The sequence below is a fragment of the Emydura macquarii genome, unplaced genomic scaffold (assembly GCF_026122565.2).
Source record: "Emydura macquarii macquarii isolate MOO-44397 ecotype Brisbane River unplaced genomic scaffold, CSIRO-AGI_Emac_v2 contig_2768, whole genome shotgun sequence".
NCBI classification, from domain to species: domain Eukaryota; kingdom Metazoa; phylum Chordata; order Testudines; family Chelidae; genus Emydura; species Emydura macquarii.
The window spans coordinates 33,790,588-33,804,144 of record NW_027132905.1 but is presented as its reverse complement, the minus strand read 5'-3'; the positions used below and the strand labels follow the sequence as shown (position 1 = coordinate 33,804,144).

The window sequence follows — 13,557 nt, the reverse complement described above, 5'->3', positions numbered from 1 at the left end:
CCTGGAGCGACTGCTAGGGGAGCAGCTGTGCCCTACCCTAGGTGACCGCCTTGCGGGAGATCCTCCTTCCTGTACCTGGGATCTCCTCCGCCATTCAGGGGGACCACGCGGGTTTCCCCTGCAGCACCAGCCCCTTCTCCCTTGGTGGAGGGTGGGGCGGAGGCGGCGTGGGCAAGGCCAACAAGGCTCTTGCCACCTGAAAAGCCTCTGGCGTCGACGGCATCGGCAGAGAGGCTCTCCCACTCCCACGAGTCAGGGGAGGCTTCCTAACCGGAGATGCAGGCACTGGAGAAAGGGTCTCCACAGGCCGAGCTCGGTGCATCTCGGTACTCGACCTCACTTATACTGACGGTGTGGGGGAGTGTCCACGTTCCACACGCTGCTTCTTCCTCTTCTTCGGCACCGGGGAAGTGGCGCGGTGCCAAGTCACGGAGAGTGCCAACGAGTGCTCTGAACCGATGCCACACTCAGTACCGAGGCGGAGCGGGTCGACTCCGACGCCAGGAGGAGCGCTGCATCCGTCAGCAGGGCTTTCAACCAGATTTCTCTGTCTTTTTGAGTCCTCGGTTTGAAAGCCTTGCAGATTTTACACTTATCCTTTCTGTGGGCTTCCCCCAAGCACTTAAGACAGCTGTCCTGTGGGTCACTGAGCGGGAAGGCCTTCCCACAGGAGGCACACGGCTTGAAGCCTGGTGACCGGGGCATGCCTGGGCTGCGTGAAGTCCCAGCTGGGACTACCTTATCTCTAACTACTCTATTATCAAGTACTTAACTAATTATAAAAACTAAAAACAGAATAACCAGTCCAAACTAGGGGAATAGTACTTGCGATTGCAAGCAAGGCTAGTTCCAGCTACCATCACGGGCGGAAAGAAGGAACTGAGGGGTGTAGGGCTGGCAGCGCCTCATATACCACGGCATGTGCGCGGGGCTCCAGGAGGCGCCAGAGCCGGCCCTATGGGATCTGCTAAGGGGAAAAATACCCGGGTAACCGGGCATGGAAGCATGCACACACCTATAGTGGAATGAGCATGAGCAAGCACTTGAAGAACCTGTAGTTTCACTACTGAAGAGTGGTGTATTCACTGTGCTGATACACAGCCTCTCATCAGGCTCTCAGGTGAAGGATTCAGGGACCCAGGAGACACCAGCACAAAGAAGTGAGTCTTGGGATGCTATCGAGATATTGACCCTCCAGCGGCACCCAGTTATTACAGGAGATCCTTGTTACGTGTGTCTCAATACTGTGCAAACAGCTGCCTCAAAATTAAACGAGTGGCAGATGGCCGGGCTAACAGCAGAAACGGCAGGACTCAGGAGGCTGTGTGTAAACAGTGTGCGTGATACCTGCTGCATGTAACCAAGTCACCTGCAGCAGATCAGGGGAAGAATATGCACACAGAGCAAGAGAGTCAAAGATAGTCATTCAGCAGCCCAGAATAGCTAGAGTGCAGCCATGGCTCCTACCCCATCCCCAGCACAATCCAGCACTGGACACTGCATCACCAGGGACTCTGCCAGTTCGGGGGCTTCAGGCACAGGGGTGATCTAGGTGGAGTGCTAGTAAGAATGGCAGCTGCAGCAGTTTGTACAAGCATGGTGCTCTAGGCAGCAAGATCAGATGCATTTCCTAAAGAGAAAATTCTACTAGGCCAAGTGTAGGCCTCGCGATGCAGGACCCAGGTAAAACCACACTCTCCAGAGTCACGGGGGTTTCACACATTTAGCTAGGCTCTCAGCATGGAGAAGCTCTGGGAGGAAACTCTTGCTGTTCACCCAGTGAGGCAGAGGTCCATGAGTTAGATCTCGATGATGCAACAGGAGTTGGGAGCAGCAACGTGCTGAGCAATAGCTCACAGTAACCTGCCCCAACATTTTCAAACACTGGTACCTCTGGTTAGGTTCTGAAATTGAAACTGAGCTTCCAAAACAAGCTGTCTGGTTCCCAGAAGGGCTCTTCTTTGTTGTGAATTGAGGAGACTATTTTTGACTCTCAGCCTTGAGCACCAGCTGGGCCAGTCAGAATGTTTGCTGAGTGCAGAGTCCCTGAAAAGTCTCAGATGCTGAGTTGCAGGATTACACCACAGCACTGGTAGGCATGGGAAGGCAAGCGGGTTGTGGTCTAGCAGTCACAGCTGCTTCTGGATATAGATGGGTTCACGTGAACACAATCTATTAGTTGGTTTCTGAAACATTAGAGAACAGAAGCCATTTATGTGGCTTGTGCTTTAGTTTCCGTACTTGCCTGGTGCATGTTCTCCAGCGCTCCTCACCCAGCACAGTAGGACTATTTGTTTATTGGCAAAGCTTATCCCATTGCCAGGGGCAGGCTACGGGCATACAGGTAGCCCCTCCCCCATTCCCCAGCTGAGCCCTTCCACCTCCATTACTGCCAAGGACCAGCCTCTGCTTCTCACCATAGGGCATATTATGTGCCACAGCTGTCCTTACCTTGAGATCTCTGGCTGTCATTTTGTGGTAGATCATCTCCTCGTCCCTGCGCTTCTCCTGAGGAATGGTGATGTTAGCTAGTGCCGTCTCAAAGTCCAGGATCTGCTGCATCTGCTGCCGGGTGGACTCCTCATCTGCCCCTCCCAGGAGCATGCCCAGCCGCACCATGTAATCCAGGTATCCAGTGAGCACCTGGATGCCAGGGACAAGAAGATAAGGTGATGTGCTCCTGCTGTTAGTTGCTGCTCCTGGCTGGGAGTAAGAAATGAGTGCTGAGCCAGGGAAAGGCCTGAATTTACTCCCCAAGGCTCTGCATGAAACCAGGAACCTCTAGCAGCCCTGCTAGGACAGCACCAATAGGCCAGCAGGATCCTGACTAATGGAGAGACTCTCAGGGTTGCCTACAATTCATCTATTATCCACACCAGGCTGGAAATCAACCCACTTTGCCCATAATGCCTGCCCCACCCCCAGCACCATCTCCTGCTGATGTGATTCTTCTGGTTTGGAGGGCAAGTTTCTGCCTCTTCCACAATGCCCCTATCACACATCTGGTAGAACACTGCCTGCTTTCCCTCACTCATATCTATGCACTCTCTCATCCTATGCCTCCTGTGAGTGCGGATGTCTGCAGGAGACTCCCGGCTTACCGTGGCAGAAGAACAGCCTTCTTCAGGCCCAAAGTCAAAGGAGACCATCCTCCCTCCCCATTTCTAGGAGCTTGAGCACGTCATAAATCAGAGAGAGTTGGCTGATGTGACTGCAGAGCCATTGGCCATTAGCTTGGAAAACTCATGGCGAACAGGGGAGGGGCCCGGGGCAATTGGAAAAAGGCAAATATAGTGCCCATCTTCAAAAAGGGAAGAAGGAAGATCTGGGGAAATACAGACGAGTCAGCCTTCACCTCAGTCCCTGGAAAAATCATGGAGCAGGTCCTCAAGGAATCCATTTTGAAGCACTTGGAGGAGAGGAAGGTGATCAGGAATAGTCAGCATGGATTCACCATGGGCAAGTCATGCCTGACCAACTTGATTGCCTTCTATGAGGAGATGACAAGCTCTTGGATGTGGGGAAAGCAGTGGACCTGATATATCTTGACTTTAGCAAAACTTTTGATACAGTCTCCCACAGTATTCTTGCCAGTAAATTAAAGAAGTATGAGTTGGATGAAAGGACTATAAGGTAGATAGAAAGCTGGCTAGATCATTGGGCTCAACAGGTAGTGATCAACTGCTTGTTACCGGCTAGACATCAAACTGAGCACCCCAGGGGTCGGTCTTGGGGCCGGTTTTGTTCAACATCTTCCTTAAAGATGTGGAGGATGGGGTAGATTGCACCCTCAGCAAGTTTGCGGATGACACTAAGCTGGTGGGAGTGGTAGATATGCTGGAGGGTAGGGATAGGATACAGAGTAAACTAGACAAATTGGAGGATTGATCCAAAAGAAATCTGATGAGGTTCCACAAGGACAAGTGCAGATTCCTGCACTTAGGATGGAAGAATCCCATGCACCACTACAGACTGGGGACTGACTGGCTAGGCAGCACCTCTGCAGAAAAGTACCTGGGGGTTACAGTGGACAAGAAGCTGGAGTCAGCAGTGTGCCCTTATTGCCAAGAAGCTAATGGCACATTGGGCTGCATTAGTAGGAGCATTGCCAGCAGATCGAGGGAAGTGATTATTCCCCTTTAGTTGGCACTGGTGAGGCCACATTTGGAGTATTGTGTCCAGTTTGGGGGCCCCCATTACAGAAAGGATGTGGACAAGTTGGAGAGAGTCCAGCAGAGGGAAACAAAAATGATTAGGGGGCTGGAGCATGACTTATGAGGAGGGGCTGAGGGAACTGGGCATGTTTAGTCTGCAGAAGAGAAGAATGAGGGGGGATTTGATAGCTGCCTTTAACTACTTGAAGGGGGATTCCAGGGAGGAGGGAGCTAGGTGTTCTCAGTGGTGGCAGATGACAGAACAAGGAGCAATGGTCTCTAGTTGCTGTGTGGGAGGTCTAGGTTGGATATTAGGAAAAAGTTTTTCACCAGGAGGGTGGTGAAGCACTGGATTGGGTTACCTAGGGAGGTGGTGGAATCTCCATCCTAAGAGGTTTTGGAAGCTCAGCTTAACAAAGCTCTATCTGGGATGAATTAGCTGAGGTTAGTCCTGCTTTGAGCAGGGGGTGGGACTAGATGATCTCCTGGAGGTCCCTTCCTACCCTAATCTTCTAGGAGTCTCAGATTCTCCAGGAAACTGGTCTGTGTGCACAAAGCTAATGCCTCCAGCTGTCTGCTTTTTAGGCGATGGAAGGGTCTAGCAACAGGAGGGCATCACTCACCCGAAGGGCAGGCTCAGTGGCCAGAATCACTACCAGGGATATTCAGAGGCACACTCACCTAGCCTGGTTTCCTCTCCCTTTTCATTTAAGATCCACTGGCCCCTGAGGATGGTGCATGGAGGATTAAATGCATCTGCAGCCCCATGAGGTAGAGCAGCAGCTACAGGTAGGGAAGTTATGTGGCTGAGTAGTGAGGTCGTTAATCTTGGGCACAGTGAGCAGTCAGAAGCCCATCTCCTCTAAAACACCAGCACCGTGTCTCATCCTGCACCTGGAGCCAGCCACCCTCCACCCACAGGGCAGGACGTGTCACTGATGGCAGTTCCTGTGCTGAGAGTGAAGGTGAATAATGTGCACAAGGATTTTCTGGTGTTTAAAGAGCTGGATGCTGCAGGGGACAGGCATTAGGAGTCCATATTTGCTGCAAGGAAGAACATGGGAGGAGATGGATGCTTACCTTTTCATTCTCCGTCTTATTCAGGTAATAATCTCTGGAAGGTAATCCAAGTCCTGACTGGTCTACCTGAGAAGTAAACAGAACCAGAGTGAACACAGTGCACAGAATAGAGAAAGATGAGAGTTGGCTATAGTACAAGCAAAGCTGAGTGACTTGGCTCTCCTCACAGAGGGGCATTGCTGAGTCGTTACCCCAGTGAAACAAGACCACAGAAAGTGAGGAGAGCACCCAACTCATCTTTCAGTTGAACATCTTCAGTACCATCTCTCAGGAGGAGGCTGGTATATCTCACTGTCGTGCTCACCTGGATGACGTTGCTGTTGGAGTTCTTGGAGTCAGCACTCACATAGATGGAGAAGAAGGGTGAAGTGTGATAGTGCGCCGTGACTTCCTGCAACGTCTTGTTGAAGTTATCTTTGTCCCAGGGGCCCGTGATATTCCAGCCACCAAGCTGGGAAAAGAGAATCCCACACAGATGGGTGAGACTGGTGCAGAGGAGGGGTGTTGTTTCTGTGAAGGAGATGGTGCAAGGGACTGGTTGCACCATTTAGAGAAGAGCAAAGGGGGCAAACTCACAGGAGCATGGATCAAACACAGAATGTCAGCTGGATTTCAAGAGAGGCCAGGTTGGTGCTTTCTGCCTCCTCTTCCTGCCTCTCCTCCTCCTGCCCAACAGCAGCGGAGCTTGACAAATGTATAAAGGTCCAGTCCCCACTTCTCCAAAGAAGGGCCATACTAAGGCAGTGCTTACAGTGCCCTGGTTGCAGACATGCAACATGACAATTCTGAATAGCCAGTTGGTTGCTGAGGGGTGCAGGAGGTCAGTAATGCCTGGGGGACCCTCCCCCCTGATTAGGTGCTTTCCTCGCTTAACTGCCTCCCAAGGAAGAACAGCCAATCACAGCTGATGCAGAAACCAGGCAGAGCTCTTGCCTGCCCTCCCCCTCCCCCCGCCCCAACAAATGACATTGTTCTCATGGGGGAGGGGAAGGAGAAAGAGCCCAGCAGCTCAGGGCAGCTCCCCCCTTCTCCCTCCACCCCTTTTGTGAACAACAGACTGGCTCCTCTGTTCCCGGCCCCCGCACTGCACCCAACCTGGAAAGGGCTCCTGGAGCTTCTGGGGGAGCTGAGGTGAGGCTGTGGGGGATGACTGATATACAGTCAGAACTGATGGTGGGTCTGGAGGGGGCAGAATGGCTGTGCGGGCTATGGAGCACAGGGTTGATTGGGGGCAAGAGGCTGGGCAGATGTGGGGTTGACGATTGACTCCCCAGGTTTTCAGACCACTTTAAGCGCTGCAATCAGGTAGCAAGATTCCAAAGTTTTACTTGACTCCCAGCAGTTATTCAGGGTGAGGTTTTTCAATGCACACTGCATTGGCCTAGTTCTGGTCCCATCGCAATGAATGGTAGACCTGCCTTTGACTTCAATGGGAACAGAGATAGAGCATTGCTGGCTGCTTGGAAAATCCAAGCCATGGCATAGCTGTTCTCAGAATCATATTATCTACTGAATTTAGAAGCCAACATTGTCTCGTGGAAGGTTAAAAAAGAAGCTGGATCTTGCTTTAATGTAAGTCCTATCGAAAAGTAACATTCTGGGCACTTTTACTGCCTCCTGCATGCGCCAAAACATGAATTTATCTCAGAGCTCTGCAGACCTCACTGAGGTTTCAGACATCAATATTTAACTAGAAGAGAGTTAGCTAGATCAAGCCAGTGGGAGAAACATTTTCACCCTTCTAAAGAGGGTTTTATAGAGCACATGAAATCCTGACGTGTGCTGGCCTGTCACACTGGTGGCAGGGAAGTTGGGCAGTTAAGATGTACCAGTTGGAAACTGGCAGTAATCTTGTGGCATTTGGTTAAATACAGAGTAGCTTGGCATTTGTTTGATGGGCTGCCTTAGTGCCTTCAGCCATTTATTAAGCTAAAGCAACGTGGAATTTGAAATCAGAGACCAGATCTCACACAATTTCAGTGCACAGCTATCAGCTGGCACTGACCAAGCTGCCATACAGTGAGTACTGCACCCCTTCACACACACAGGTTAGAGCTCTACTTCTACCCATGGCCTGTAGGATGTGCTGGCAGCAGGAGAGGCTGGGTAACTAGGAAGGCAAGAGCAGCATTTTCTTTCTAATTAGTGTGATTTTGAAGTGATGGTGAAAGCCACTCGCTCCCCCTGCCCTGCCAGCTCTACGGATTGATGCCATCCACAGACCACTGAGTACAGCCCTACTCTGGTCTTGACAGGAAGAGTCTATGTCCTAAGTGGATACATGTCCTGTTAGGACAGTTCCCTGAGGAGAAAGGTGGGGATGAGTCTCCTCCTTCATACTCACTGGAGCCCTGAACATTGAAGATACTGGGTGAGATTTTCAAAGGCACAAATGGCAGGTAGGTGTCTAACTCCCATGGACAGTTGATGAGGGCTAGGCACCTAAATGCCATGTGTGCCTTTGAAAAACTCCCTCCCCATTTGCACTCCTACTTGGCTTAGCATATATGCTGTAACATCAGTTAAACTGCAATTTCTCCAGGGCAGCCTTTTAGGAGGTGACCTCCCAGCAGGGTGGAATGGCCAACTGGCCCCCATGGGGCATATGGACACTAGGATCAGTCCATGACCAGCTGTCTTTGGGTTTGACATCCAGATTGGGACTCACCGTGGAGATTGTGGCACAGAGACTGTCCGGGAGCTGCTGTGGGAACCAGCAGCTATGCCAGTCCCAGCTGTCAGTGCTGTGGGAACTTGGGTATGAATGGTGGAAACCCCAGTCTCTTCAGGCACTTTGAGCGGAGAGGGCTTACCTTCTCAATCAGCTCCATCAGGGGCTTGGCCTTCAGCTCCTCGATCTTGGTCTCATTCATGCAGGACTGGTAATAGCGCTGGGCCTTGCGCTCCGCCTCGCTCGACACGTTTGCTGTGGTGTTTTCTGTAAGACAAGCCAGGGATAGGACTAGGGAGATGCCATCTGAGCCAGAGAAGTGATACAAATTCTTCCACATCACCCCCAAGCATCGCTAGTTAGGAGGTACAGTCTTTACTTTGTAAGAAAAGTAAGAAAACTGTCTCTGAAGAGCTCTCCCAGTCCAATGTATTTTAATAAAATGAAAGTATTCCCCCTCCTCCGATATCCCCATTTATAACTTTCAAGCGCTGGCAGGGCTGCAGTTCTCCAGGGGAAGGCTCTCTGCTTCCCAAAGGTCATCTTTGATTTGGAGTCCCCAGTCTTCCTCTGCAGCATGGGGTACGGGTCACTTGCCGGTGGATTCTCTGTATTTTGAAGTCTTAAAACCATGATTTGAGGACTTAGTAACTCAGTCATAGGTTAGGGGTCTATCCCAGGAGTGGGTGGGGGAGGTTCTGTGGCCTGCGTTGTGCAGGAGGTCAGACTTGATGACCATGATGGTACCTTCTGACCTTAAAGTTTATGAGTCTCCCACCTCCTCCAACTTCAGAGACTGACCCTTGGGGAAAACAATCCCCATTTGATCCCTCAGGCCTTGCCTACACCAAGGGCTTTCTGGAGTTCCACCATCTCTTGCTCTAACCCCAGTGGGAAACCCCCAGAGCCCTAGAGAGATCACTCTGGGAGAAAACTGCACAGGGGGCAGATAGTAAGGTCTGCCAGCCAAAGTAACTGAGCTCCTCTGCAGCCAGCAGTCCTACATGTTGTCCCTCCTGCTGAGTGTGGCTAGGACTGGAGCAGCAGATTAAACAGCAGAGGTTCTTCTAATAACCAAGGATGAGAGGAAAACTGTGCCCAGAGGTCTGTTCTCATCTTTGTTTCTAGACAGCTAGTCACACTCACAGCTGCAGCCCAGCACTCATGGGTGCCATTGGTTCCCTTCTGGAACATCTGCATCCAGAGGAGAAGTGGTGGGGCAGCAAAGAGACTGCTGGCAAGACAACAGGCCAGACGAAACTGAGTCAGGAAGTTCCCATCGTCCATTGGCTGGGCTTATCACACAAGCATCCCACATCAACTTCAGCAGTGCTTCCAGGGGCTTCCTGGTGTGTAGACAGCAGTCTGCTAAGTGAGCCTCCCCTGCACACACCAGTGGGAGCTGGGCTAAGGGCTGGATCAGATAGAAGGCCTTGGCATTTGTGTCAGAGCAAGTTGCGATTCAAAGACATCCCCAGGGGAGGTTGCGGCAGTCCAGGAGATTTCTATTGGGGCCAATTTCCTGCTGCGGAGGCCTGTCTTCAGAGGTAACCTGGTCGTGTGGCCACCAAGGCTTGAAGGGCCCTGGAGGCAGCCCCACCTCAGCCCCGCTGGCTGATAGCAGCTGGACACAGGTGGGGCTTGCCTTCTCTGTACTCTGACTGAGAGGGACGGGATGACTCGGCACATGGTTTGGGAGTGGGGTATTCAGACCCTGCTCTTGAGCCAGGTACCGAACACAAGAATATAACAGGCCTCTCCCATGGCTCTTCCCTTATGTAGATTGACCCCAGAACTGTGCTAGGGCAACCCACTCAGCTGCCCCCCTCCCCCCAATCTGTGCACAAGAGCATCCCAGAATGCACATGAAAGCCACTCACAATCCTGCTCTTCCCAAGTACGGAGAGAGTACGGAGAGAGTACGGACAAGTAGTCGGCCCCTGGCCTGCACTCAGTATGCAGGCACCGAGTGGCCAATGGGGCTATTGTGGCTGCCACGGGGAAGGATGCTGACGTGTGGACATGCTGACGTGCATTGGGTCTGCTTACACTTAGCACAGCCTGACCCTCACTGACAAAGGCCTTTGTGCTTTGGAACTGGAAAGACAGGGGACATGTTGCAGGTCTACAGAGGCCAGCGGTGGGGGCAAAAGAGAGTAACTGGGGCTGTGGCAGTGACAAAGCTCTCCCTGGGGGAAGAAAACCAGGCAGATAATAGGCAAACATTTGCACATCTGTGCACTCTAAAAACCAAACACAATCCACTTGTTTGAGCTGAAGGAAGCGGGATCCAGAAAGGCTCTCAGAGCCCAGGGAACAAAGTGCCTCCATTGCTATGGGAACCGCTCGCCAGCATTAAGGCCCAGCCAGCTCCTTTGCCTGTGAAGTGTCAATTGAGTGAGAAGAAGCTCCAGGAGGGAACTCTTTGCTGTGTTTCATCTGCTGTCGGAGATGCCATGGGAGCATTGGAAGCTCAGCAATTCCAACCCGTTAGAGCGCGGCACTAATTTTTGTCTCTGGCTTGCACGGTCCCATCTGTCCCCACTGCAGTGGCAGGGAACTCCGTTTGGAGGAAGATAAGGAAAGCAAAACAAAAGGCCTTTCCCAGAAGCCCTTGAAAGTTCTGCAGATCATCTGGCTCCCTTTGCAGAACTGAACTGGGATTACCTTTCTGGTTAGCTCTCATTTATTTGTGCATGACAAGATCCACAGCTCTGCAAACAGCTCCTTGAAAGACGGATAAACTCTCCTTCTGGCCAGAGGGAGATATTTAAGACAGGCCTTAAAAAGGAAGCCATCCACTACACACACTTTTTTCTCTCTCTCTCTCTCTCCTCCCCCTCCCCCCCCCTTCCTCCCCCCTCTCTCTCTCTCTCTCTCTGATTTAGGGCCTACAGTCTGGGCATCTTTGGATTCACCAGGGAACACCCTTTGAATAACCCAGCTCCCCGACTATTAAGATTTTAAAATTAAATGGACACAGCACTAGAGCACACCATATAGGGCACACTTTTGCATTTGCCTTTCTGGACTAGTTAGATGGCATGGCCCAATAGATGTTTTCTGTCTCTACCATCTACAATCTATTAAGTTCCCTCCCCGAGAACTCCATCATTCTGTCACCCTAAATCCCAAGTCTAGGGGCAAAAAACCACAAAGGCCAGACCTACTGAGTGCAGGACTGACGCCTGCAAAGCAGTGATTCTGCCCACTATGACCTCTACATCCTTTTCAAACAATGGGATGTGAGCGCCTAGTGCGATGCTGTGGCAAAAAGCACTAATGTAATCCTTGGATGTATCAACAGTGTAGTGAGTCAGAGCCAAGAGGTAACTTCACCTCTCTATACAGCATTGGTGAGACCAGTAATTGAATGCTACATCCAGTTCTGGTGTATATGCTAAAAAGAATATTGAAAAATTGGGAGAGGATACACAGAAGAACCACAAACATGACTGGAAAGCTGGATACAATGCCATAGACTGAGAGATGGAAGGAGCTCCATCTGTTTAGCTTATCAAAAAGAAGACCAAGAACTAACTTGATATAAATACCTTCACAAGGAGAAAACACCAGCTACTAAAGATGGTTCTATAGCTACATACATCTCATGGGGGAGCCAGGGCCCCCACATCCTCTGTCACTCAATCTATCCCAGCAGCCTGCAACTGCGTAAGCTCATCCACTGAGCCCTCCCAACCCACCACACTTCACATGACCAGAGGCTGCCATAGCAGCTCAAAGAAGGAGCCCATTGGGAAGGAGCTGATAGCAGTCCTGTCCTGAGGCTCCTGCCATGCTGCTAACTCTCGTGACTTATAGTGAGTCACAATATTTGATATTTTTCTCAAAGCCCCAACTCCTGGAGTCAAGTGATTTGTGAGAATCTCCGCTGTCATTTTTCTTAAAACCAGGTTTCTAGTCCTCATGGCTGCAGAGAGAAGCTTGAAAATGTGACCTGTACACACCCTAAAGCCTAAGGCAAAGAAAAAAAATCCCATGATTTTGTTTGGGGCCTGACATGATTTTTTTTTTTTTTTTTTTTTTTTTAATTTGGGTTTGGTACCTGAGACTTTTTAATCTAGCAGAGAAAGGCAGAACAAGAACACATTACTGTAAATTCAATCCAGCAACATTCAAATAAGAAATAAGGCACACAGGTTTAACAGCAAGTGTGATTTGCCATTGGAACCAATTCCCAAGGGGAGTGGTGGATTCACCAGTTTAAGTCTTGAAATCCAGCCTGGATCCATTCTCGAAGATGCTTTAGTCAAACACAAATTATTGGGCTCATTACAGGGGCAACTGGGTGGAATTATCTGGTGTGTGCAATGCAGGAAGTCAGACTAGATGATCTAATGTTCCCTTCTGGCCTTAAATCTATGAAAACAACTCCACTGCCCATAGTGCAGGCAGCCCGCAAAAAAGGATGATGTCACACAGAGTCATTTTAGTTTAAAATCCCTTTAGAAATTGCCTCACATCAACCCTTCCTATGGTAGGGCAAATAGACAATCAGCAATGAGAAGAGTTATGGCAGGGGGAGGGAGAATATATTGAAAAGGGTATGAACAACAGAGAATGTAAATGATGTAAATGTCCCCTCAGCCCTCCTTTAAGGCGAAGAGATTTATGTGTTGTAATTAAGTGAAGTATTCAGTTTAAGAATTAATCTAGAAAATAAAGATAATGAGAACAAGGAGGATATAGAGCAATACAAATAATAATAAATAATAATAATCATTAACACCTATAAAAATAGAATCCTCACCCCGTACGGCTACATTTGCTTGCAATATATGACTCAGTCACTAGATGGCTCTGTGTGATGCACAATGTTCCAAACAGGGAAACACAGTCCCTGGTAAACAACAGAGATCAAGCTGGAACACAGACTGGGTAGAAGATTGAATATGTGCAGTATATTTAATAAATGTATCCCATCTAAGATGGATTGTGGCTACATTTTGTATATCCTTAGGGTTCTATTCAGCAGAGAAGAACTCACATGGCTTTGTGCATGCCACAGCCTGTAACAGTTATGGAATGAGTGGGTCTATGTGTATGGATGCAGGAAAAATAAAATCAAATAGAGGAAAATGCTCTGGATAATTGGCTCCCTACGGGAGTGGAGTCATCGTATCCTCAGACCTTCCCCTCCTCTTGTTCTGTCCCTGATCTCCACTAAAATTGCCTTTTTAGGAAGGAGTTGCCTTTTGTAGTTTAGCTAAACTTTGAAGTGCTCTTTTGAGCTGTGACCCCTGCAGCACCAGGCACAGCTAGCAGCCTCAGCTGGGATGGATTTCTTAGTGGCTAATCCCAGCTACAGAAGAGTGACAATTAGGTTCCCAAGCTAGCTCTGACTTCCTGCTCATGAATTGGTTTCAATGCTACCTAAAATTTACCCTCAAACCACCCCCATGGCCCTAGTCATAACTGCTTCTGCAGGATGGGGGACTCTAAAAATGCTTTAGACTTGGGGAGCATTTCTTGCCAAGTCCCCAGAAGCCAAGAAACACAAGGTCTATGGCAGCAGTTCTGGGACAGCAATGGGAGTCTTGTCTCCAGCACATGTGTTTGCTATTAGCACTGATGGTTTCATTTAACCATTATTAGCATGGTTTCATTTAACATTAGCAGGTCAGATTTCTC

General features: G+C 49.8%; 1 protein-coding gene across 2 annotated transcripts in view; it reads right to left on the bottom strand.

The window, feature by feature from the left end:
- ECE1 (endothelin converting enzyme 1) overlaps nt 1–13,557 on the bottom strand; it is a 114,413-nt gene that overhangs the window by 27,250 nt on the left and 73,606 nt on the right. For both annotated transcript variants that reach the window (XM_067566970.1, XM_067566969.1), the window contains 4 exons: nt 8,048–8,172; nt 5,539–5,685; nt 5,235–5,300; nt 2,452–2,643 (listed from right to left, as the gene is read on the bottom strand). In XM_067566970.1, the coding sequence (XP_067423071.1) occupies nt 2,452–2,643; nt 5,235–5,300; nt 5,539–5,685; nt 8,048–8,172 (530 nt within the window). The remainder of the gene's footprint in view (nt 1–2,451; nt 2,644–5,234; nt 5,301–5,538; nt 5,686–8,047; nt 8,173–13,557) is intronic.